This window comes from Carcharhinus amblyrhynchos, chromosome 21, assembly GCF_965287045.1.
Source record: "Carcharhinus amblyrhynchos chromosome 21, sCarAmb.v2.hapA, whole genome shotgun sequence".
Taxonomy (NCBI): domain Eukaryota; kingdom Metazoa; phylum Chordata; class Chondrichthyes; order Carcharhiniformes; family Carcharhinidae; genus Carcharhinus; species Carcharhinus amblyrhynchos.
Genome location: NC_137344.1, coordinates 18,547,849 through 18,570,340, shown reverse-complemented (window position 1 = coordinate 18,570,340; position 22,492 = coordinate 18,547,849). Strand labels below are relative to the sequence as shown.

The 22,492-nt window shown below is 42.0% G+C and overlaps 1 protein-coding gene across 2 annotated transcripts; it reads left to right on the top strand.

The window, feature by feature from the left end:
• The first annotated feature begins 1,160 nt into the window (after positions 1–1,160).
• On the top strand, positions 1,161–21,588 carry LOC145356672 (uncharacterized). Of its 2 annotated transcripts, none has more exons than XM_080209543.1 (5): positions 1,161–1,311; positions 4,922–5,040; positions 6,469–6,597; positions 8,528–10,550; positions 19,431–21,588. In XM_080209543.1, exons 2-4 carry the CDS (start codon positions 5,038–5,040, stop codon positions 10,520–10,522), a joined length of 2,127 nt encoding a protein of 708 aa, XP_080065669.1. In that variant the 5' UTR covers positions 1,161–1,311; positions 4,922–5,037; the 3' UTR covers positions 10,523–10,550; positions 19,431–21,588. The 2 variants fall into 2 exon arrangements, with proteins under 2 accessions (XP_080065669.1, XP_080065670.1); XM_080209544.1 differs by having other exon boundaries at positions 4,922–5,193.
• Positions 21,589–22,492: the final 904 nt, after the last annotated feature.

Here is a 22,492-nt window from a genome sequence, read left to right as displayed (position 1 = left end):
CTCATCCTTTATGGCCAAATAGTGAATTACATATCTACAACCTCAGATGTAGCTGTTTCTCCACTCTAATATTGCATATTGTACGCAAGTGTGAATCCAGTTACACAGTATGAATACAATGCCATTGTGTTTAAAGATGCAAGCTCAGTTCCACTGTGAGTGAATACAATTCTGTTGTATATTTGAAGTTAAAAAACTTGCACATATAAGCTGGAGTTTTATCACTTCACCTGTCCGAGGCTTGTAAAATGCCATCCCAGGCCAATGGAGAATGCCAGTCTGCGAGCTTTGTCCGCCCCTATTCTAGGGCAGGCAAGGCATAAAATTCTAGCCATAGAGTCAGACATACAGCACAAAAAGAGGCCTTATGTCCTTCACAGCCAATGAAGTACTATTGAAGTGTAATCACTATTGTAATGAAGGAAATATGTAGGAATGTTTTTTGTGAATGTACATATTACCACTATGATTAAACACATGAGCCCATCTCCATTGAGGCTGAATGCAGTTCCATTGCGTGTGGCACAGTTTCATGTCAGCATTTATGCTAATAATGTCCCCTCACATTCCTCTTTTAATCATTGTATCATTCATCCTTTCTCTCTCATGTTTAATTAGCTGCTCTTTCAAGGCATCTCTGCTATTTGCCTCCAGTACTTGTGGTAACCACCTTCTGAATCCACCTATTGAATTAATTGTCTTACTTTACTCCCCTTACAGCTTAGTTCCCCCACAAGTTCAAGTGTGTTCCCTAACTCTCTCTTGGCCTCAATCAGGTTATTCTTCATAGAGTCACAGAATCATAGAATCTACAGTGCAGAAGGAGGCCATTTGGCCCATCAAATCTGCACAGACAACAATCCCACCCAGGTCCTACGTATTCACCCTACTAATTCGCCTGACACTAAGGGGCAATTAAGCATGCCAATCAATCTAAGCAGTATCTTTGGAGTCTTCTCTTTTCCAGAGAAAAGAACCCCCAGCCTATTTATTCTTTTTTCCCCCTGATCAGCATAGCCTCTCAGTGTTGGTGTCAATCAATCTAATAAACCTCTGTGACTCTGAAATATAAGCATCCGGTGTGAGAGTGAGTGAACCCGGTCCCAGTTACCTGGAAGTCTAGTTCCAGTGATTGCAGAGTGCCTGGGCTGAGGGGACGGATGGTTTGGTCCGGGAGAGAGCTCAAAATGGTTTTGTCATTGCTGCTTCTCAGTCTAAATTTCACATCAATGTAAACTCCGGCTGAACGGAGGTTGGAGCCAGTGTTATTGCGGAGTGTCTGCTTATAGCGTTAGGAGCCACACTGTGAAGGTTTGTAGTGTTGCAAAAACGCTTTCTCGCCGCAAAATAATGTGCAAAGCACGTTAATGAAGGCAACGCAGTGATATTGACACAGGGCGACGTGCTGGGATTCCCAGTATCATTGTATTCCTCCAGTTACATGGGCCAGTTCACAATATGATCAAACAAACAAAGGCAAAAGAAATAAATATTGCCTGGGCTGCAACAGGCAGGCTGGAGAGGATGACCGTTCGCTTACTTTTGAGTTCAAGGTTATGTGTGACCTTAAGGTGGGGGAGCGGAATGTGTGGAATTTAATTCTGCAGCGAAGTTTTATCCTCTTTCAACGGTATTTCTTTACTTCAAATGCCCTCACGGTGGCACAGTGGTTAGCACTGTTGCCTCACAGCGCCAGGGACCTGGGTTTTGTGCATTTGTCAAGGAACTCCAGCATTCACCATTTTCATATATATTTTAAAAGCCATTTCAAATTATTATGTAAAAATATATCCTGACATACTTCTTTTTAGGAGGTTATGTGTAACATTTTCAGACATTAGGATATGATTACTCAGTAAGGTTTTAATAACCCCTGACAGGTCGAGGCATAAAAAGTGTGAGAAAGCTTATGGCTTTAAAACATTTTACCTTTAGTGAAAAAGTAGAACCCTTTGAAGATTTTCCTCAGAAAAATGGTCCAAGTGTCAGTTCAGAGATTTTCCCGATATAATGGTCTGAATCTGAATATCATCTCTTGGTTTGTTCCTGTCTTCCCAATTCAATTTTCCAGAGAAGTTTCTGCATGCTAGCTAGACATCTACCCCACTGTCTGTTAATCCACAAATATGAATACTTCAGATAATGCATTAAGTTTTAATGACAGTTTATCCACCTCAAACTGTAGCTGTGTTGAAATTTTGAGTTTATTTATTAGTGTCAAAAGTAGGCTTACATGGAGTTACTGTGAAAATCCCCTAGCCGGCACATTCTGGCGCTTGTTTGGGTTATACTGAGGGAAAATTTAGCACAGTCAATGCACCTAACCAGCACGTCTTTCAGAATGTGGGAGGAAACCGGATCATCCGGAGGAAACCCACACAGACAGAATGTGCAAACACCACACAGATAGTGACCTGAGCTGGGAACCGAACCCGGATCCCTGTTGCTGTGAAGCAACAGTGCTAACCACTGTCGTAGAGGTTTACAGCATGGGAACAGACCCTGTGGCCCAACTTGTCCGTGCCGCCTTTTTTTTAACCACCAAGCTAGTTCCAATTGCCCGCATTTGGCCCATGTCCCTGTATATCCATCTTACCCATATAATTGTCTAAATACCTGCCTCTACTTCTACCTCTTGCAGCTCATTCCAGACACTCACCATCCTCTGTGAAAAAATTGTACCTCTGGAACCTTTTTATACCTTTCCCCTCTCACCTTGAACCTATGTCCTCTAGTTTTTGACTCCCTTACCTTAGGGAAAAGATGTTGACCATCTAACTGATCTATGCCCCTCATTATTTTATAGACCTCTATAAGATCACCCCTAAGCCTCCTATGCACCAGGGAGAAAAGCCCTAGTCTATCCAGTCTCCTTTTAACTCAAACCATCAAGTCCCAATAGCATCCTAGTAAATCTTTTCCACACTCTTTCTAGTTTAGTAATATCCTTTCTATAATAGGGTGACCAGAACTGGACACAGTAGTCCAAGTGTGGTCTTACTAATGGTCAGGACTATTACTTACATGGCGAAAATCTGCAGCATGCAACGGTGCAGAGGGACCTCAGGGTCCTTGTGCATGAGTCACAAAAACCCAGCCTGCAGGTGCAGCAGGTGGTCAGGAAGGCAAATGGGATGCTGGCCTTTATAGCGAGGGGGATTGAATATAAAAGTAGGGAGGTCTTGCTGCAACTGTACAGGGCACTGGTGAGGCCGCAGCTGGAGTACGGTGTGCAGTTTTGGTTGCTGCACTTATGCAAGGATATTTTGGCCTTGGAGGGAATGCAGAGGAGGTTTACTAGGCTGATACCGGAGTTGAGGGGGTTGAGCTATGAGGAGAGGCTGAATAAACTAGGCTTGTACTCGTTAGAGTTTAGAAGAATGAGGGGAGATCTCATTGAGACATACAAGATGATGGATGGGATGGATAGGATAGAGGTGGAGAGGCTCTTCCCACTCAGAAAGGACAGTAGGACTAGAGGGCACAGCCTCAAGATGGGGGGGCAGTTTAGAACGGAGTTGAGGAGGAACTTCTTCACTCAAAGGGTGGTGAATCTCTGGAATTCTCTGCCCGTTGAAGTGGTGGAGGCTGCCTCGCTAAATATATTTAAGACGCGGGTTGATAGGTTTTTGATAGGCAAGGGGATTAAGGGTTATGGGGAGAGGGTGGGAAAGTGGAACTGAGCCACGACAGATCAGCCATGATCTTATTGAATGGCGGGGCAGGCTCGAAGGGCTAGATGGCCTACTCCTGCTCCTATTTCTTATGTTCTTAATGTCTTGTACAACTTCAACAAGACATCCCAATTTTTGTATTCAGTGTTCTGACCAATGAAACCAAGCATGCCGAATGCCTTCTTCACCACCCTGTCCACCTGTGACTCCACTTTCAAGGAGCTATGTACCAGTACCCCCAGATCTCTTTGTTCTATAACTCTCCCCAATGCCCTAACATTAACTGTGCCACCGTGCCACTCAGAGCTCCATTTCTCTGTATGAAGACGCCGTCTTGACCTGCTGAGTGTTTCCAGCATTTTCTGTTTCTTTTATTTCACATAAGCTGGTCTCAACAGTAAGATATTTGTTGTTTTCATGTAGACACAAGACTGTGATCCTCCATTTTAAATTTTGATGTGGAAGGAATACTTTTCATGCCAGCTGTGGTTGTTTGTATGAATAAGATGCAACTTCCCCTGTGCATCCATTACTCCAAAGGCCTTAAGTTCAATTAACCAACATTTCATAGAATCATGGAATGCCTACAGTGCAGAAGGAGGCCATTTGACCCACCATGTCTGTACCAACCATGATCCCACCCAGCCCCTATTCCTGTAGCCCCACTTATTTACCCTGCTAGTCCCCCAGACACTAATGGGAAATTTACTATGACCAGTCAACCTAACCTGCACACCTTTGGACTGTGGGAGGAAACCAGAGCACCTGGAGGAAACCCACGTGGACAGAGGGAGAATGTGAAAACCCCACAAAGACAGTGGCCCAAGACGGGAATCGAACCCTGGTCTCTTGGGCTGTAAAGCAGCAGTGCTAAACACTGCGCCACCCTACCACCCCAATTCAGCTTTTGATTGCTATCCTGTGATTGGTTGTTGGGTGTGATTGTTCTAGGACTTCATTCTCCCTGTCACCTTGTGGAAAGAGTTATCGAGGTTCACTACCCAGCTCCATGTGGCTGTCATTTTATTGTTAAAGAACATTTTTTCTGCTGAACTGAGTTGTATCTGATAATATTTAAACTTCAGTCAGGCAAAGCGATTGTATCAGTAATTCTCAAGACATGCTTTCTGAGATCCATCGAAGTGTGCTCCCCTAGCATTTTTATCACTGATGTTAGTTTATTTAGAATATGGTTATGTAGGGCGTTTCATGAAATATCATTACTTTCTGCATATTTCCTTCTGCAGAATGGAGAGTTACGAAGAATTTTGCCAAGGTCGACTTGCTCAGATCAAAGCTAAAGTTAAGTTGGAGAAAGGTTCTCTACCGGCAACCAACTACAGAGGATCTTTGATTCGATTTCATGGTATTGCTATACTTCCACCACTGGCAAGTGACCATGGCTTTGCCATGTCTAATTTGACTTCAAATACTGAAATGGTGGGGGGGATAGTGAGATACAAAATTTCAACAAACTGTATCTTTCAAACAAAGAAGATGAAATTGTATAAAAGGAAATGTAAGTGTAAAACTAGTTCGGAGCATGTGGTGCTGTTTAGACCAATGCTTGTACCACATTTAGGTGTGTGGACATTGAAGGGCCAACATCAGAAAAAATACATCTCAGAAATGTTTCAAAGAGTTTCACATATCATGAATTATTTTGAAATATAATCATTGTTGTTACATAGCAAGTGTGGTAGCCCACAGACTAGTTTGTTCACTGAAGTCATGTTATTTGTGTTGCATCATTATGAATGTGGCAATTTTTGACACGTTTGGCAATAATTTTTAAACACATAAGTGTATATTCTCATAGGGTTCAATTGGCATTTTATTATTTACTTTGTCAACTCTTTATTAAAGAAGAAGTTACACCAAAACACTGCCATGTGTTTTGTTTGCTAAATTGACCATGTTCAGAAGTATTTTTTACTCTATCAGAGTAATGGACAATAAGAACAACAAAATAGTTAAATTGGTTGTCAATGTATTTAAAAGGTTCTACATTTACGCTTTCTTGCATGCCTTGTACATTGGACTTACCAGAAAAGAGAGCTTTAAATTTCCTGGCCCTTTCCTGGCCAAAGGTGTGCAGGTTAGGTTGATTGGCCATGCTAAATTGCCCCTTAATGTCAAGGAGGGGTAGTGGTATTATCGCGAGACTATTAATCCAGAAACTCAGCTAATGTACTGGGGACCTGGGTTCGAATCCCGTCACGGTAGTTGCTGGAATTTGAATTCAATTTTTAAAAATCTGGAATTAAGAATCTATTGATGACCTTGAAATCATAGTCAATTGTCGGAAAAACTCATCTGGTTCACTAGTGTTCTTTAGGGAAGGAAATCTGCCGTCTTTACCTGGACTGGCTTACATGTGACTCCAGAGCCACAGCAATGTGGTTGACTTTCAACTGTCCCCTGACCAAGGGCGACTCGGGATGGGCAATAAATGCTGGCCAACCAGCGATGCCCATGTCCGACAAATAAATTTTTTAAAAATATGGGGTTAGGGGATAGGACAGGACCTGGGTCGGAATGTTGTCGGTACAGGCTCAATGGGCCTAATGGTCTCCTTCTGCACTGTAGCTTCAATGATTGTGGCCTTCTCTGAAATCAGATTATAAATACACAAACTTAAGTTTCTTTGCAGTGACAACAAGAAAAGACAATTTTCACCAGATCATATTTTTTGATCAATATTAACTGTTGCTTCTAAAGATTATCTTATTGTTCTATAAAGGGATGAAAATGCTATAAGAAACATTTGTTAAATTATGCTGGTTCTTTTCAGCCTTCCCCAGAACTAAGGAAAGAGATACAGAAATTACAATTGAAGGCCATGCACAATAGTGAAACCGTAAAGGACAAACTGCATGAATCACAACCAAATATGCAATTATTGGAGGTAGACAGTGTGGAGGTGAGGCCTTCCTATTCCTTAAATTTATCAGGTCTACTCTTTGTCTAGCACTGTGCTGCAAGGTTCAGTTATTTATAAAAACTCAGTTCCAGGGAACCTGCCAGATTATTCACGTAATGTGAGCACAGACAAAATGTCTGGGCTCTGTATTATATTCTGCCAAACTCTGTTTTCTAAAATGTGTAGGTACTGTAGTTTCTTGATTGTAAGCATTTTTTAAAAATGTTATTTCTTTCTCAAAGTTACAAAGCCAATACACATTGTGGACAGGGCAAACTCTTAATCTATCTCTTTGTCTGCTCCAAAATTAAATTCAAATTGAACCAATTCACGGTCCCTACAAGAAAGACATACAAGATACAAGCTGACAAGAAAAGGCATTGCACCCTATCTTGGGCTTGACCTGACACTTGATCTTAGCCAAAAGGCTGAGAAATGATATAGTTTACATTGTACCATGACAAATTTCAAAAATTGTATGATGGGAGGAATAACAATAAAGGCTGTCAGTATTGCCTGCAGCCTGGCTCCTATCAAAGTTAATGGAGCTACTTGTAGAATAGAATCACTATAGTGCAGAAGGAGGCCATTTGGCCCATCAAGCCTGCACTGACCACAATCCACTCCAGGCTCTATCCCCATAACCCCTCTTCTAATCCCCCTAACACTAAAAGGCAATTTTCCATGGCCAATCAACCTGACCTGCATATCTTTGGATTGTGGGCGGAAACTGGAGCACCCAGAATAAACCCACACAGACACAGGGAGAAAGTGCAAACTCACACAGATTGTCACCTGAGGCCAGAATCAAACCCGGGTCCATGGCACTGTGAGGCAGCAGTGCTAAGCACTGTGCCACCGTGCCACCCTACTCTAAAAGGTGTGCTAATGCACTTTAAACTAAATCATTAGGGTGACAGAGAAGGGAACTGGAGATGCAAAGTGTTAATCTGCATAATGAAGAGAGAAATATCAAAACCAAAACGGTAACACTTACCGTTGAGTCAAAATTAACACCTTTTTGGAAAATAATCTTTGGTTTTGATATTTCTCTGAGTCAGGAGCTGGTGGATATAAATCCTGTTCCAGAGACTTGACCACATAATCTGAGATGATATATTCAGGTGCAGTAATAAACCCATGCTTCATGGTTGGACTTCTTTTAGATTAGCCATCAAACTGAAAACCCTCTTCCCAGGTGGGCATGAAAGACCCCATGGCATTAATGAAAGTAGCACAAGGGAGTTTACCCAGTGCCCACATCAACACCATTAAAACAGATTAAATCATCATTTAGCTTATTTGTGAAACATTACTGTGTTGAAATTGGCTGCAGGATTTCTTTCCATGAATACACTTTCAAAAAATATTTAATTGGCTGTGAAACCAGTGGGCGTGTGATGAAAGGCATTATATTTTTGTAGAGTGTGCTGTCCAGAGGTTCCTTCTCTGACTTCCAGTGGCCTTTTTGTTTACTAATAAATATTCTTGACTCTCTTTTGTACCACTAAGCCAAAGCTGACAGTTATTAATTTTTTTTAGAAAATACCTTTCATTTTGCTATTGCACTAAACCTGCTTTTGTTCTCTTCTATTTAAAAACAGTTGACATTAAATCAGTATTTGGAATCTAAAGATTGTGGTAGAAATTGTATGATGCCTAGCTTGGTGTATATTATAAATATACACTTAATAATCTGTTCTAGGAAGGACATTTTTATGGTTCCTCCATGAATGCCCTCCTTCTCAAGGACAATTAGCAGTGGGCAATAAATGCTGACTCAGCCAACAATTCCCACATCCCATGAATGAATAATTTAAAAAGGAACTATTAGCACAGCCAATCAGCATTGCGCTAGTTGAGAGCTATGACATCCAAATATAATCAGTAATTCTATATTCGTAATCTGTTTTTCAATTATTTGTTACAGCTAATCGAATTGCCATCAGTTAAGGAGATTCTGGAAGATCACTCGTTGTTAATGTTACCTAACATGCCTGTGGCTAACGGCCCTGTTAAAGAGATGAAGAGTGGATGTGTAAAGCATTCCAATTCCACCGCAATACACAAAACCTCACATGGACACAATGAGCCTCAAATATTTGAGCCTCCTATTGCACAGATGTCTCAAGACATTGAAGAAATGTATACTGCAAACCTTCTGACTGACCCTGTGCCTGTAACAATGAGGTCTGACTTGACTGATGAAAGTGCTTCAAATGACCATGCCAGATTTTCTTGCCTGGGTCTTGTGGCAAGTAATAGTCCAAGGGCTAATAGTCACAATAAGAATGGTCCCAAATCAGATGATCTTCAAAAAACAGCCATTCACGCTCTTCAAAGCTTTACCGAAAATAAAATAATTGATAAAACAAAGCACAAAGCTAATAATTCTATCAAAAAGCAAGAGAATTTATATGGAATTGAGAATGATGGCTCTCTAGCAATACCCACAGAAGATAAAAGCAATAGCTGTATCTCAGAACACTGCCGTCATCCAACTGATAGACCTGATGGGAGCCAAAATTCATCTCCTAATCCCCCTGCACTTAGTCTCCAGAGCCTACTGAAAAAGTCCAGAGAATATCGAGACAGGAGGAGGCAATCCAGGCTGCTTAAAACCTTACAACTCAGTGTACCAGGAGTAAACCTTTCTGGCAAGGAAAATGAATTAGATGCAACTAAAGAGAACAAAAGCCGCAGAGAGGAAAGAAATGATCCAGGAAAAACCATGCTGCCGAACACAACATTAAAGCCTGAATCAATTTGGCCTTCTGTTTTCTTACCTTGTTCCCAAACTCTTTCTGAACCCAACCAAACTTCCAGTACCTGTGATGTGAACACAGGACCACACAGTTGTCAAATATTGCCTAAGGACAATAAAGGTGTCAAAATAGATGACCTGATTCTCAAGAAGGACTTCAAGTCCTCAAAGCCATGTGAAATGATAAAGAAATGTAACTGCTCCAAGGGAAGCCCAGAACAATTAAATGCAGCAAAGCGAGCACCCCAATGCCAGGAGGGAGGTAACAACTTGAGTGGGTCTGCAAAGAGTCAGAATGAAAGTTTTTTGGTACCCAGATTAACACTGAGCAAAAGTCCGGTGTTTTCAAAAAAACGGATCTGCCCATCACAAAATCTGCTAGTAAATACTCCAATCAGTGTAAGCAGTGAAAAGAGTGAACAACAGCAGAAAGGAAGTGGTTCAGACACTTTGGAGGATGGAGCAGAAATCAGCCAAGCTCAGACACAATGCATTACTGAACTGGAGGTGAACCAGGCCAGTGTGAGAGCTGTAATAATAGGTCTGCAAACCGCACTAGCCTCATCCTGTGAAGTCACAAGAAATGAGCACTTGTTCAATAATAAAGCAGCTGCACTACAGAGAAACAGTGACTCTTTGTGCATCAAGTACACACAGGAGGATGATGGAAACACTGACATTGCAATAGCCAATTTACATTGGAATAAAGGACATAATGATCTGTCATGTGAAGATTCTATCCCACAGACTCTCAATAGTTCTCCTGCTGCATCTCATGCCAGTAAATTACAGTCCTTTGTCACACAAAAAATTCAGTGCCCCAACCAACAGTTATTAGTACAGCGTATTCCCACAATAATAGCATCTCAGGTTCCGAGTCCAAAGTCCACCATTTATCCGACTGCAGACAGAACTTCAGAAAACCAAACTACCAGAGAGTGTTCTGATATGGATTCACCATTTCCACATTGGACACCGGATTTTAATTTGAAACAGGAGGTGGATAATTCAAAAAGCTCCACCACTCCAGAATTTGGACTGAATCCATTGGACTGCAGTGTCAAAAGGAAATTATTCCTGAATATTGCCAGCAATGGGCAGGAACAGCAACCTGTTTCCCTGACTGAATCCTCCAGGATATCTTTCCAGTTACATAATTGAAAGTTAAAAAGAAAACTTCAGCCACTTGGTAAGTCAAAGGCATTTAATCCACTTGTGTCAAAGTAATTTTGATAATCTTACACAAAATACGCAAAATCCTCCATTTTCTATGGGTTGTAAATGATTTATATTCTCAGCTATTTAATAGCAAGTATAGTATTTAGAACCTATAATCAGTGTGTTAAATTATTATTTAAAAATCCTCACAACTCCCCAATGTAACCAAATGATTTTCAACACCACCATGTGCGGATATGCACAGAGCAATTTTCCTTCAACCCACGGAGAACTATTTGCATTGACATTAGGGAAGGACGGATTCAGGATAAAAGCAAATTACTGTGGATGCTGGAATCTGAAACCAAAAGAGAAAATGCTGGAAAATCTCAGCAGGTTTGACAGCATCTGTAAGAAGAGAAAAGATCTGATGTTTGGAGTCCAGGCGACCCTTTGTCAAAGCTGCAAAGAACAGATACAGGCTTGGCTGAGATACTCCACTTTTCATCTCCAGACCCATTTTGGGTAAATCCTACATTCCCAGTGAAGAATCAAACATGGAGAGACTTGCACTTGCAGTGCTCCCACAGCTCAGTTTTCCAACTCATGTCCCCTGCTGAGTGAAGCTTTCCACTGAAAGAGCTCAAGATCAGTAAATATATTCCTGTGTCCAGTGATGCCCAAATGTACAGGACCAGTTCAGATAGGATGCGCTATTATAATTTAGGAAGATCTGAAGCTAATTGTGATCAAAAGCCAGTCCAATCATACAGCTCCATATGCATGAATACATCCATATTTGTAGAAGGGATGGCTTTGAGAGGAGCCTGAATTGTGATTGGACACTGAAAACAGGGGACCCAAGGAAGAAAGTCTAAACTAAAACTCCCATGTTTACTACAGGCAATAGACTGTAAGCATACCATTCCTGACTCAGTCTCATTCTGAATATAACCTCTTCTCCCCACAGCCATTTGGCATCTCCTGTGGCACCACCACAACTAACCTTGTATTCACCGACATCTTTATCTCTGACCTCTCCCTGTTGCATATTTAAATATTTTATTATTTGCAGTACAGTATGATGAAAGAAGTGCTGAAAATCAATTCCCTTTGTTACTTGCTCTTTCTAACTGTAAATTTATAAATATAGCTGGTTTAGTAACCACAAACCTTACAAATGAACAAATAAAACCTCAATTTTTGTTTTCAATCCTGAAAATGGCTTTGTGTTTTTCTTCAGTTTTAAAGTTTATTTATTGGTGTAAATAAATTTGGACAACAATTTGGAAAGATGATAGAAAGGAACAACTTACAAACAGCAAAGCTTCTTGTTCAGCAATAAAATTTTCCTGGAATTATCCTCACATAGTCATGATTAACCTTATATAAAACAGCCGCAAAGTTTACAGTTTACGTTGTTAGATTTTTGTACAGAACAGTTAAGGTAGCAAGTTGGCACAGTGGTTAGCACTGCTGCCTCACAGTATCAGGGACCTGGGTTTGATTCTCAGCTCGGGTTATTGTCTTTGTGGAATTTGCATGTTCTCCCTGTGTCTGCGTGGGTTTCTTCTGGGTGCTTCAGTTTCCCCCCACAGTCCGAAAGATGTGCTGGTTAGGTGCATTGGTCAGGCTGAATTTTCCTGCAGTGTACCCGAACAGGTACCTGAATGTGGTGTCCAAGGGATTTTCACAGTAACTTCATTGCAGTGTTAATGTAAGCCTACTTGTGACACCAATAAATAAACTTTAAAATAAACTTACTATGTGGGACTTTTCCACTTCGTGGTAATGAGACACGGATTACGAATAGCCAAAGATGGCACAGAAACCCCCGATGTAAAAATGCACCTACTTAATTTCATGGAGGTCTAGCTGAAAAAATACTTATAAAACTCATTCTGCAACTTGTTTTCAAAACTTTTGAAAAAGAAAACTCAGAAGGGACCTGGGTTCAATTCCCAGCTGTGTGGAGTTTACACATTCTCCCTGTATCTGCGCAGGTTTCTTCCAAGTGCTCCGATTTCCTCCCACACTCCAAAAATATGTGGGTTAGGTGGATTGGCCACGCAAAATTGGCCTTTAGTGTTGGGGGGGACCAGCAGGTTAGATATTTGGTGTTAGAGAGGTAGGGTCTGTGTGGAACTGTTGTCAGTGCAGGCCCGATGGGCCGAATGGCCTCCTTCTGCATTGTCGGGATTCACAGATTCTATGAAATACTCTTTTTGACTTAAAAATGATAGTACAAAACCAGACTAACAATTGTACAACCCAACAAGATTAATGATGTTGAAAAGATAAAACTGCAAACTGCTCAGTGTTTTTGCTTCCCTCAGTATAATTCAAGAGGAAAAGGATCACTTGATTTAAAGCATATAATCTCTTCTATACACAGCCACTTGTCCATCCCACGCTTTGTATGCCATGATTGGGCATTTCAGTCAGTAGCTGAACTGTGCTAATTGTGCTCACTGTGGGGTTGAAAATATGGAGTAATATTTTTCAATGCATTGATGTAATCGAATTTCTGCATCGGACTTGGGCCGGGATTCTCCCAGTCCACTGTGCTGCTCGAGCCCGGAGACAACACAGGAGGCCTTTCGTGAGTCTCCCAGGTGCTTTTCTTGGCACAATCGGCCCTGGCACGGAACTGATTATCATCTGGAAATGTCATTGAAATTGAAGGGATGGTCATCATTGGGCCCACTAGCATCTCTCCCCCCACCCCTGCTGCATGTAGAACTGATCTCCCACCCCAACGGGGAATAGGCATCCTCACACCGCTGGTGGAGACATGACATTGAGGCCCCCCCCTGGAGTTTGGGGTCAAGCGGAATGCCCCTTGGTCAGTATCAACCTTGGGAGGGAGGGTTGGCGGTGGAGATGTGGGCTGGCTCAGGGGAGAGAACGGGGCTGGCTTGGGGCTGGGGGCATTGAGGCTGGCCCAGGCAGGGGGTTGGGGAGGCTAGCAATCAGAGAAGGATTGGGAAGGCCAGGACTGGGGAGCTGGCGGTGGGATTGGGAGGCCAGCGATCAGGGAGGCCCTGGTGAAGGCCAGCAATTGGAGGCTGGCAATCAGGTGGCTGGCATTAATGGGGGTGGAGGGGGGGTGGTGGGGTAGAACAGTGCACATACGCCGATCTCCGCTCTGACAGATCAGTGTGTGTACAGTGGCCCGCTCAGCACTATGCTGCTGGCTCTCAGGCAGGAAAAGGCATTGCTCACCACTTTTCAGAGTGAATCTTCCTGAGGCTCTCTGCAGTGCTTAGAGTGTCAGAGATTCATTCAGGTCAGTCTGCTCAAAAAACAGGGAAGAAATACTCCCATTTTCACGCCCATTGGGCACTGCATTTTGTTTCTGCACCAGCACAGCATATGAATATTAACTGATTCTGTTTAGAATGGTTGATGCAGATTTAGTCACCTGTATCTGAGTTGCAACATTTGATGATTCCATGTTTTTTACATCATGTTCTGGTACATACTTAGTGAATAAAGATCTTTGTTACATACCTCTTCCACAAAGATAGTGCTTTTTTTGTGCATCTTTTTCAATTTAAAAGGAATACAAAATCCCACAAGGGAAGACACAAACAGGCTCAGAAATAACAGAGCAAATCAGAATCTGTACTTTAACATTACAGGTACAACAATTCATAACAAATTCAATATAAAGGTTCCATTCAGGGTTTGAGTGACACATTTGAGATTTTGTGCAGGAGTGATGAGGAAATAATTTATTTCATTTGGTCTTATAAAATGTTTTGAAGTATTTTGAGAACAAATGAGCGATTATAAATGGATGGTGGAATCCATGGAAATGTTTCAGAAATCTTTCTAATTTTGAAGGGAAACAGGAAGAAACAAATAAAATAATAGCATCTTTGTCAAGAGACCATATTGTTCAAGACAGTTATTCCCATCAGTAATGTAGAGAAGGGCAGGCTCTTGAGAAACAGTTTACATTTGTGTTCCAATTCAGTTCAAAGCTATTTCTAAGCATTTAATTTTCAGTTGAGCTCTGTCACAATACTTGTATTCTGCTTTGACTATTTCTTGAAAACTGCTTAAATATACTTCATCACAATTAAAGAATATCTGATCTGATTTGGGCAGCACGGTGGCACAGTGGTTAGCACTGCTGCTTCACAGTGCCAGGGATACAGGTTCAATTCCGGCCTCGGTCACAGTCTGTGTGGAGTTTGTTCTCCCTGTGTCTGCATGAATTTCCTCTGGGTGCTCCGGTTTCTTCCTACAATCCAAAGATGTGCGGGTTAGGTTGATTGGTCATGCTAAATTGCCCTAAAGTGTCAGGGGAATTTAACAGGGTAAATACGTGGTGTTATGGGGATAGGGCCTGGGTGGGATAGTTGTCGGTGCAGGCTTGATGGGCTGAATGGTCCCTTTCTGCACTGTAGGGATTCTGGATTCTGTGAGAAGAATCTGAGAAATAAGGGCTGGAGTTGGCCAGATGGTCCACTGTGCCAGCTCCACGATTCAATAAGATCACAGTGAGTTTAGGGGAGATCAGGATATTGAATTAGATGATCAGCGCTGATCAAAATGAATGGTGGAGCAGGCTTGAAGAGCTGAATGATCTACTCCTGCTTCTAGTTTCTATGTTTCTATGATCAAAATTTCCAGTTGAAAGCAGTCAAATCCCATCAGGCCAGACATGATTTGAATGTGCATTATTCATTATCTGTATCAGAATGCGGGTTCATACAATGATTACACTTTATGTATTAAACCAGGGATGTCACACTCAATTCACATCGTAAGCCTGATTTTGGAACATGACATGGATTCAGCAGTGATTGGTTGGACATAGCTGGTGTAGAAATCGGTGTCTGTGTTTTGCCTATTCCTTGGAAGTAAACAAGTGTAATGCAAACTAATATCTGTCAGTGAGACCCTGCAACTAATCTGTGTCGGAGGCATGGCTGGCACCTTATTGGCTTCACTGATTTTAGGCATAGCTCGTGACCACTTGTCGTCAACTTTTGATCAATGTAAATATACGATGAAGGCCTGTTTCAGGAGCCCTTTGACAAAATATGTGGAAAAACTCTGGCTAGTTATTCCAGTTCCACCATGACATGTCCGATAGACTTAAAGGGATGGCTGGATGCAACAGAGGAAATGGTAGTGAAAGATACTGGGAGTTATCTAGAGGCTCCGTTCACTGTGGATGCAAATTCCACTCTGGCCGCTAAATCTCGCCAGAGGGCCAAACCAGTATTTGCACTGATGACAGCTTGGGTTGATATCTTCCCTGACCCTGCTGGTGATGTGATTTCCATTAATTTGAATAAATCTAATTGTACTCAAAGACTTTACAGCACAGTGTCGGTCCACAATGGATTCTCCTCTTTGGTGACGTGATGCTGACGGAAATCACTACTGGTTTTGAAACCAGCCATAATAGAAATCATAGAAACCTTATGGTACAGAAAGAGACCATTCAGCCCATCGAATCAAGACCGATCACAATCCCACCCAGGCCCTACCCCCATAGCCCTACATATTTTATCCACTAATCCTCTAACCTATACATCTCAGGACTCTAAGGGGCAATTTTAGCATGGCCAATCAACCTAACCTGCACATCTTTGGGCTGTGGGAGGAAACCGGAGCACCTGGAGGAAACCCACACAGACACGAGGAGAATGTGCAAACTCCACACAGACAGAGACCCAAGCCAGGAATCAAACCCAGGTCCCTGGAGCTGTGAAGCACCAGTGCTAACCACTGTGCTACCATGCTGCCCACCATGCCAGGGGAATGGAGATGCCCAGAGGCACCAGGGGTTGAGGATTAAAGCTGGATATTACTCCGATGGCACCCTGGCACTGCCAGGAGACAATCCTCCTCCATAGAGGGGATTCCCCTTTTGTATGGTGGGGGAGCAGGGAAAGCCCTGATGACAGCATGGAGGTGAGGAAGGTGGGTGAGTGCCCCCCGATACTTCACAGGCTGGGGGCTCATCCCAAAGTTTGTGGGAATAGTGGGAGTGGTCCCCCGTGCCCATGGAGGGTTCGAAGGATTTTATTTTAAGTAGATTGGATGCTTTGGCAATGGCGCTGGTCTTGTTGGCTCTAACATGCCCTGACCTGTCAGAGTGACAGCGTAAATCACACCCTCCCCAGACTGACTGAGCAGTGCCAGAAAACCTGGTCTGAAAACTTGGCGGTGTTTCTTGGTGAGAAACACGCTGCTTTTCAGTCTGAGCCTGTCAATGACAAACCTTGGGAGAAGTCCACCCGTTGTAGAATCAGCACTGAAGGTGGCCATTCAGCCTATTCTGCCTATGTCAGATCGCTGCAAAATTAACACAGCTGTTCCCACTGTCATGCCTTTACACCTTGCTCTGCAATTTGTTCAAGTAATTGTCCAATTCCCTGTTAAGAGCCATAACTGAATCTGCCTTTCCCACACTCATTACAGGTTCAGTATCCAGATGTAATAACTTAACCATATTTTTCTATCTCTTGTCTCTCTTTCCTCCTCCCATCATGTCCTGTAAGAATTGATTAATTGATTTGTACTTTTACAACAAAATGACTATTGGTTCTACTTTTTTGCAGACAAATCACATTTGATGTGCTACCTTATTTCCCTTCCCATTAGGGCACTTTTGATCAGTAGCACTCCCTATAGACTATAACAACCAGCAGCAGTGACCCTCCTCACTATGACTGTCATCTGCCTAGCTGTACCAACCTAGAGTTGGTCTTCTTATACCTCCCCCATGTTTGGATCTTATGATGCTCTCCAAGTGCAATGAGAATCCTCAGTCTTGCTCCTACGGTTCCACATTTTCCCTCCTGTTCATTATTTATCTAAAATCTCTCCAGTTTCCACCCACCCCTTCATCACATTTCTACCTCTCCCTAGAAGAATGATGTCGGACTGGAAACACTAACTCTGTTTCTCTCTCCACAAACGCTGCCAGACCTGCTGAGTTTATCCAGCATTTTCTGCTTTTATTTCACTCACTCCTTGACCAGCTGCTGCTCCTCACTTATCACCGCTCCCACTCACCTTGTTACTGCTGTATCCAGTTCTGTAGAAAATATCAGGTAAAGCCTTCCAAATCCTAAACACAAATTGCGTTAAAAGAAAGTATTTCCTCATATTGCCACTGGTTCTTCTTCCAGTCACCTTACATCTTTGCCCCTTGGTTATCAGTCTGTCAGCAATTGAAGACAGTTACTCTTTATTTATTTAGTTAATTCAAATGCTTCATCTACATTAATCTATCATCCTGAGAATCACTTTAGTAAATGTCTTCTGTAGCCGCTCCAAGGTCCTGGATCAAAATCCTGAAACTCCCTCTGTAACAGCACTGTACCTGCACCACATGGACTGCAGCAATTCAAGAAGATAGCTCACCACCATCTTCACAAGGGCAACTAGGAATGGGAAACAAATTCTGGCCTAGCCAGCAATGCCCATATCCTGCAAAATAGGTTTTTTAAAAAACCTATCTAAAGTGTGGTGACATTGACATCCAGCTGGGTTTTGGGTAGACTACCTTCCTGGCTTTTGTACTCTATGGGTGAGATTTTAACTCATTCAAACACCATCGGCTGGCGCAAAATTAAAACTGGATCCATTATTTTCATTAAGCCTAGGATGCCATATTCTTTATTAACTGCTGTGCTAACCTGACCTGCCACCTTCCAGAATATCTGCACAAACATCCCCAGCTCTATCTGTTCTTATACTCTCTTTCAGCTTCTGCTTGTATTGTCCTTCATCACATTTCCAACCATTTCCTATATTATCACCCAAACTCTTCTGGCAGATTCCGTTCTGGAGAAGGAAAAGCTTTCTTTAGCACCATCTACCCTAGCTGGTCACAAAGTAACTTTGGTCTTGGATTGATCGCTGGCCAATTCTGATTATGATGTGGGTATGCCGGCGTTGGACTGGGGTAAACACAGTAAAAAGTCTGACAACACCAGGTTTAAGTCCAACCGATTTATTTGATAGTAAATTCACAAGCTTTCGATGTTAAGCTCTTCTTCAGGTGAATGTTCTTCTTCACCTGAAGAAGAGCTTAACCTCGAAAGCTTGTGAGTTTACTATCAAATAAATCGGTTGGACTTAAACCTGGTGTTGTCAGACTTTTCACTACAATTCTGATTAAACAGATTCAGAGAATCACTACAGTGTAGAAGGAGGCTATTTGGTCCATTGAGCCTGCATCAACAATCCTACCCAGGCCCAATCCCAGTTACCCCATGTACTTGCCCTGTTAATCTCCCTGACACCAAGAGACAATTTAACATGGCCAATCAACCTAACCTGCATATCTTTAGAGTGACAAAAGAAATTGGAGTACCTGGAGGAAACCCACGGAGACATAGGGAGAATGTGCAAACTTCGCACAGACAGTCTGCTGAGGCCGGAATTGAACCCAGGTCCCTGGCGCTGTGAGACAGCGGTGCTAATCAATGTGCTGCCTCGAATATCTCGCAGACCAAGGTCACCATTTTGACTTCCGCCATGGGTTCTGCTCCCCTTTAATTGACTCCGTTTCCATCCCTTGTACTTATTCAGGCTGTGGGAAACTTCTGCATTTTGCACAAAATAAAACTGCCCATCCTGTGTGGGGAATGAAAGTATCACAGAAATGTGCAGAGAGTGGAGTACACTTCTTCATTTCAAAATAATGTTTATAATGAGCTACAGAGATGTTAATCTTGAAATTAGTTTGCAAAATAAGTCTATAAATATCGTCTTTTGCATTATTGGAGACTTTAATCTATTTCAAATGAACCCATTTTAGACCTTAGTCAAAATTGCGGGCAGAGAAATGTGAGATAAACATATGTTTTCACCCATTTATATTGAGAATATTTCAAGACTGTTGCAAGTTAAGAATTTCCCCTCCTTTTCTCAGATGACTGACTACCCCGAATCTGACAACACTGAAGAAACTTTAGACCTTCTATCAACATTAAATGAAACGATTACAATGGAACAAAATAGCCAAGAAAGCAGGAATAGCCTTCAGCAACTGTTGCTAACTGTTACAAACATGCAGAGGAACATACAAAGTAAGAGCAGAAGTAGGACATTCAGCCCATCAAGCTTTCTCTGCCATTGCTAAGAATATGGCTGAGCTGGTTGTGTTTCAAGTCCCACATTCCCATCTACCCCCAATAACCTTTGATTCCTTTGCACTGCAAGAAACTACATACCTCTGCCTTAAAAATATTCAATGACTCTGCCTTCTCTGCCTTTTGAGACAGAATTCCAAAGTTGCACAACCGTCTGAGAGAAAGGGTTGTGCATCTCTATCCTTAAAAGGGCAACCCCTAATTTTAAAACACTGCCCCTTAGTGTGGACTTCCTCACAAGAGGAAACATCATTTCCACATTCACCTTGTCAAATTATTCAGGATCTCATATACTTCAATCAAGTCACTCTAACTCTTCTAAACTTCAGTGAAAACAAGCCCAGGTCTGTCTAACCTTCCTGCTTAAGCCAAACCGTTCACTCCAGGTATCAATCTTTTTAAAGTTTATTTATTAATCACAAGTAGGCTTACATTCACACTGCAATGAAGTTACTGTGAAAATCCCCTAGTCGCCACACTGCAATGCCCGTTCGGGTACACTGAGGGGAAATTTAGCACGGCCAATTCACCTACACTGCACATTTTTGGAGCGTGGGACAAAACCAGAGCACCTGGAGGAAACCCATGCAGACACGGGAAGAACATGCAAACTCTACCCAAGCTGGGAATTGAACCTGGGTCCCTGGCGCTGTGAGGCAGCAGTGTTAATCACTGTGCCACCATGCTGCCCCTCTGGTAAACCTCCTGTGAGCCACTTGCAATGCATTTACATCCTTCCTTAAATAAGGAGACCAAAACTGCAGGCAATATTCACGATATGGTCTTACCAATAAATGAAACATAATATCCTTATTTTTGTGTTCAATTCCTCTCATAATAAAGGATAGTTTTCCATTAGCCTTTTTAATTATTTGCTGTCCCTGCATACTAACTTTTTGTGACACACACAAGAACAGATCCCTCTGCATATCTGCAATCATTCTGTTTAAGCAATGCTGTTAGGTTGATTGGCCAAAGTGAGCAACTTCACATTTTCCTGTATTATACTCCACCTGCCAGATGTTTGCCCACTCACTGAACCTCTGTATATCCATCTGCAACCTCCTTATGTCCGCTTCACAATATACTTTCCTATCAATCTTTGTGTCATCTGCAAAGTTAGTGCTGCCTTCACTAAGGCATTGGTATTGTTGCAGGTTGAGAAATATATCTTCATAAGACAGACTACTTTGGAATCTTTTGATGTGCTTTTCATAAAGGGTAATTGAGAAACTGACAAGTTGGCTTCTGGAAGTTTCTGAACTGTTTCAAAGTGAACAAAGGCTAATGTAACACTCCTTGCATCTCATAAACATTCCAGCCAAGCCAGCACAAAGGCCTATTAGATAAGCTGTCTGCCCTAGCCAGCTATAAACTAAGGCATCTGATTGCAAGTCCTAATTTCCAATAATGGTGCTAATGGCCTTAGCATTAACTTTCCCAACATAATGGTTTGAACAAGGGGGAGTTGATTAACAACTAGAAACCAGGATCACATGACTGAGACTGGGCTGTCTGAACTCTTTTAATTATTGGACCTTCAACAGAAACTGTAGTTCCAGGCAAGCAGCCTGCACTGTTACCACCAAGCCGGTGACAGCAGAAAGAACTCTGATCCTCATCAAAATTACGTTGGAACTTGTGCCTCCAGGACTAACTATGTGCCTTCTCCTATTGTGGAAGTCTCACTTATGGGAACACAGATCACTCTTGAACAGACAGTCAACCTCCCCATAAAGAAAAACACCATTAAACTTCTCAGTGTGGACTCTGCACATATGCAAAACCATAACTTCTATTTGATGGTGATTATCCCTGACCTCTCTTCTTTTTTCCTTATTCCTCATTCAATGTGTGAATGTGAAAGTGGTGGACATTGTGAATCTCTCTTGTGCACATGTATGTGTAAAATAAATCAATTCCTTCCTTCTTTTCTTACTATGAGTCTGCTGTGCAAGTTATTCATAGAGGTTTGGAAAATTCCTAATTTAAGACTGGGGGAAATTTAAAGAGAGAAATTAAAATCAAAACACTTTTCTGTTTACGGATGGGGAGTGAGAAGAGGAATCAAGGCTGTTTAAAATTAGTACCACTCCTGTTGCAACAGGATAAATTGTAAAAGGTTGAGGCTCCTGCAGAACTCCATTCATCACATCCTGCCAATCAGAAAAAGACCCATTTATGCACACTCTCTGTTTTCTGCCAGTCAGCTAATCTTCTATTTATGCTATTATGTTACCCCAGTAAGAAATCTTACAACACCAGGTTAAATTCCAAATAAACCTGTTGGACTTTAACCTGGTGTTGTGAGACTTCTTATTGTGCCCATCCCAGTCCAGCACCAGCATCTCCACTTCATGTGTTACCCCCTACATCTTTTATTTTCCACAATAACCTTTGATGTGGCACCTTATCAAATACCATCTGGAACTCCAAGTACAGTATGTCTATAGGCTTCCTTTATCCACATGGCATGTTAATTCTTCAAAAAATAAAATAAATTAGTTAAACATGATTTCTCTTCCATAAAACCATGTCGCCCCTGTCCGATTACTTGGAATTTTTCTAACTGCCCAGTTATAACCTCCTTGGTGATCAATGTTAATATCTTCCCAAGACAGTCAATAAGCCTATAGTTTCCTGTTTTCTGCCTCCCTCTTTTCTTGAATATGTTTGGTACTTTCCAGTCTGAAGAAGCATTTCCAGAATCTAGCTATTGGAAATTTTAACACCAATGTATCTACTACCTCATTATCTCTGTTAAGACTCTAGGATAAAGTCCACCCAGACCCGTAAACTTGTCAGTGTGCAGCTCCGTCAGTTTGCTGTGAAATTGTAATTT

Coding starts and splice junctions, on each gene's coding strand:
- LOC145356672 (XM_080209543.1), top strand. Junction 6,598..8,527: donor TGGAGGTAGACAGTGTGGAG/GTGAGGCCTTCC, acceptor TATTTGTTACAG/CTAATCGAATTGCCATCAGT.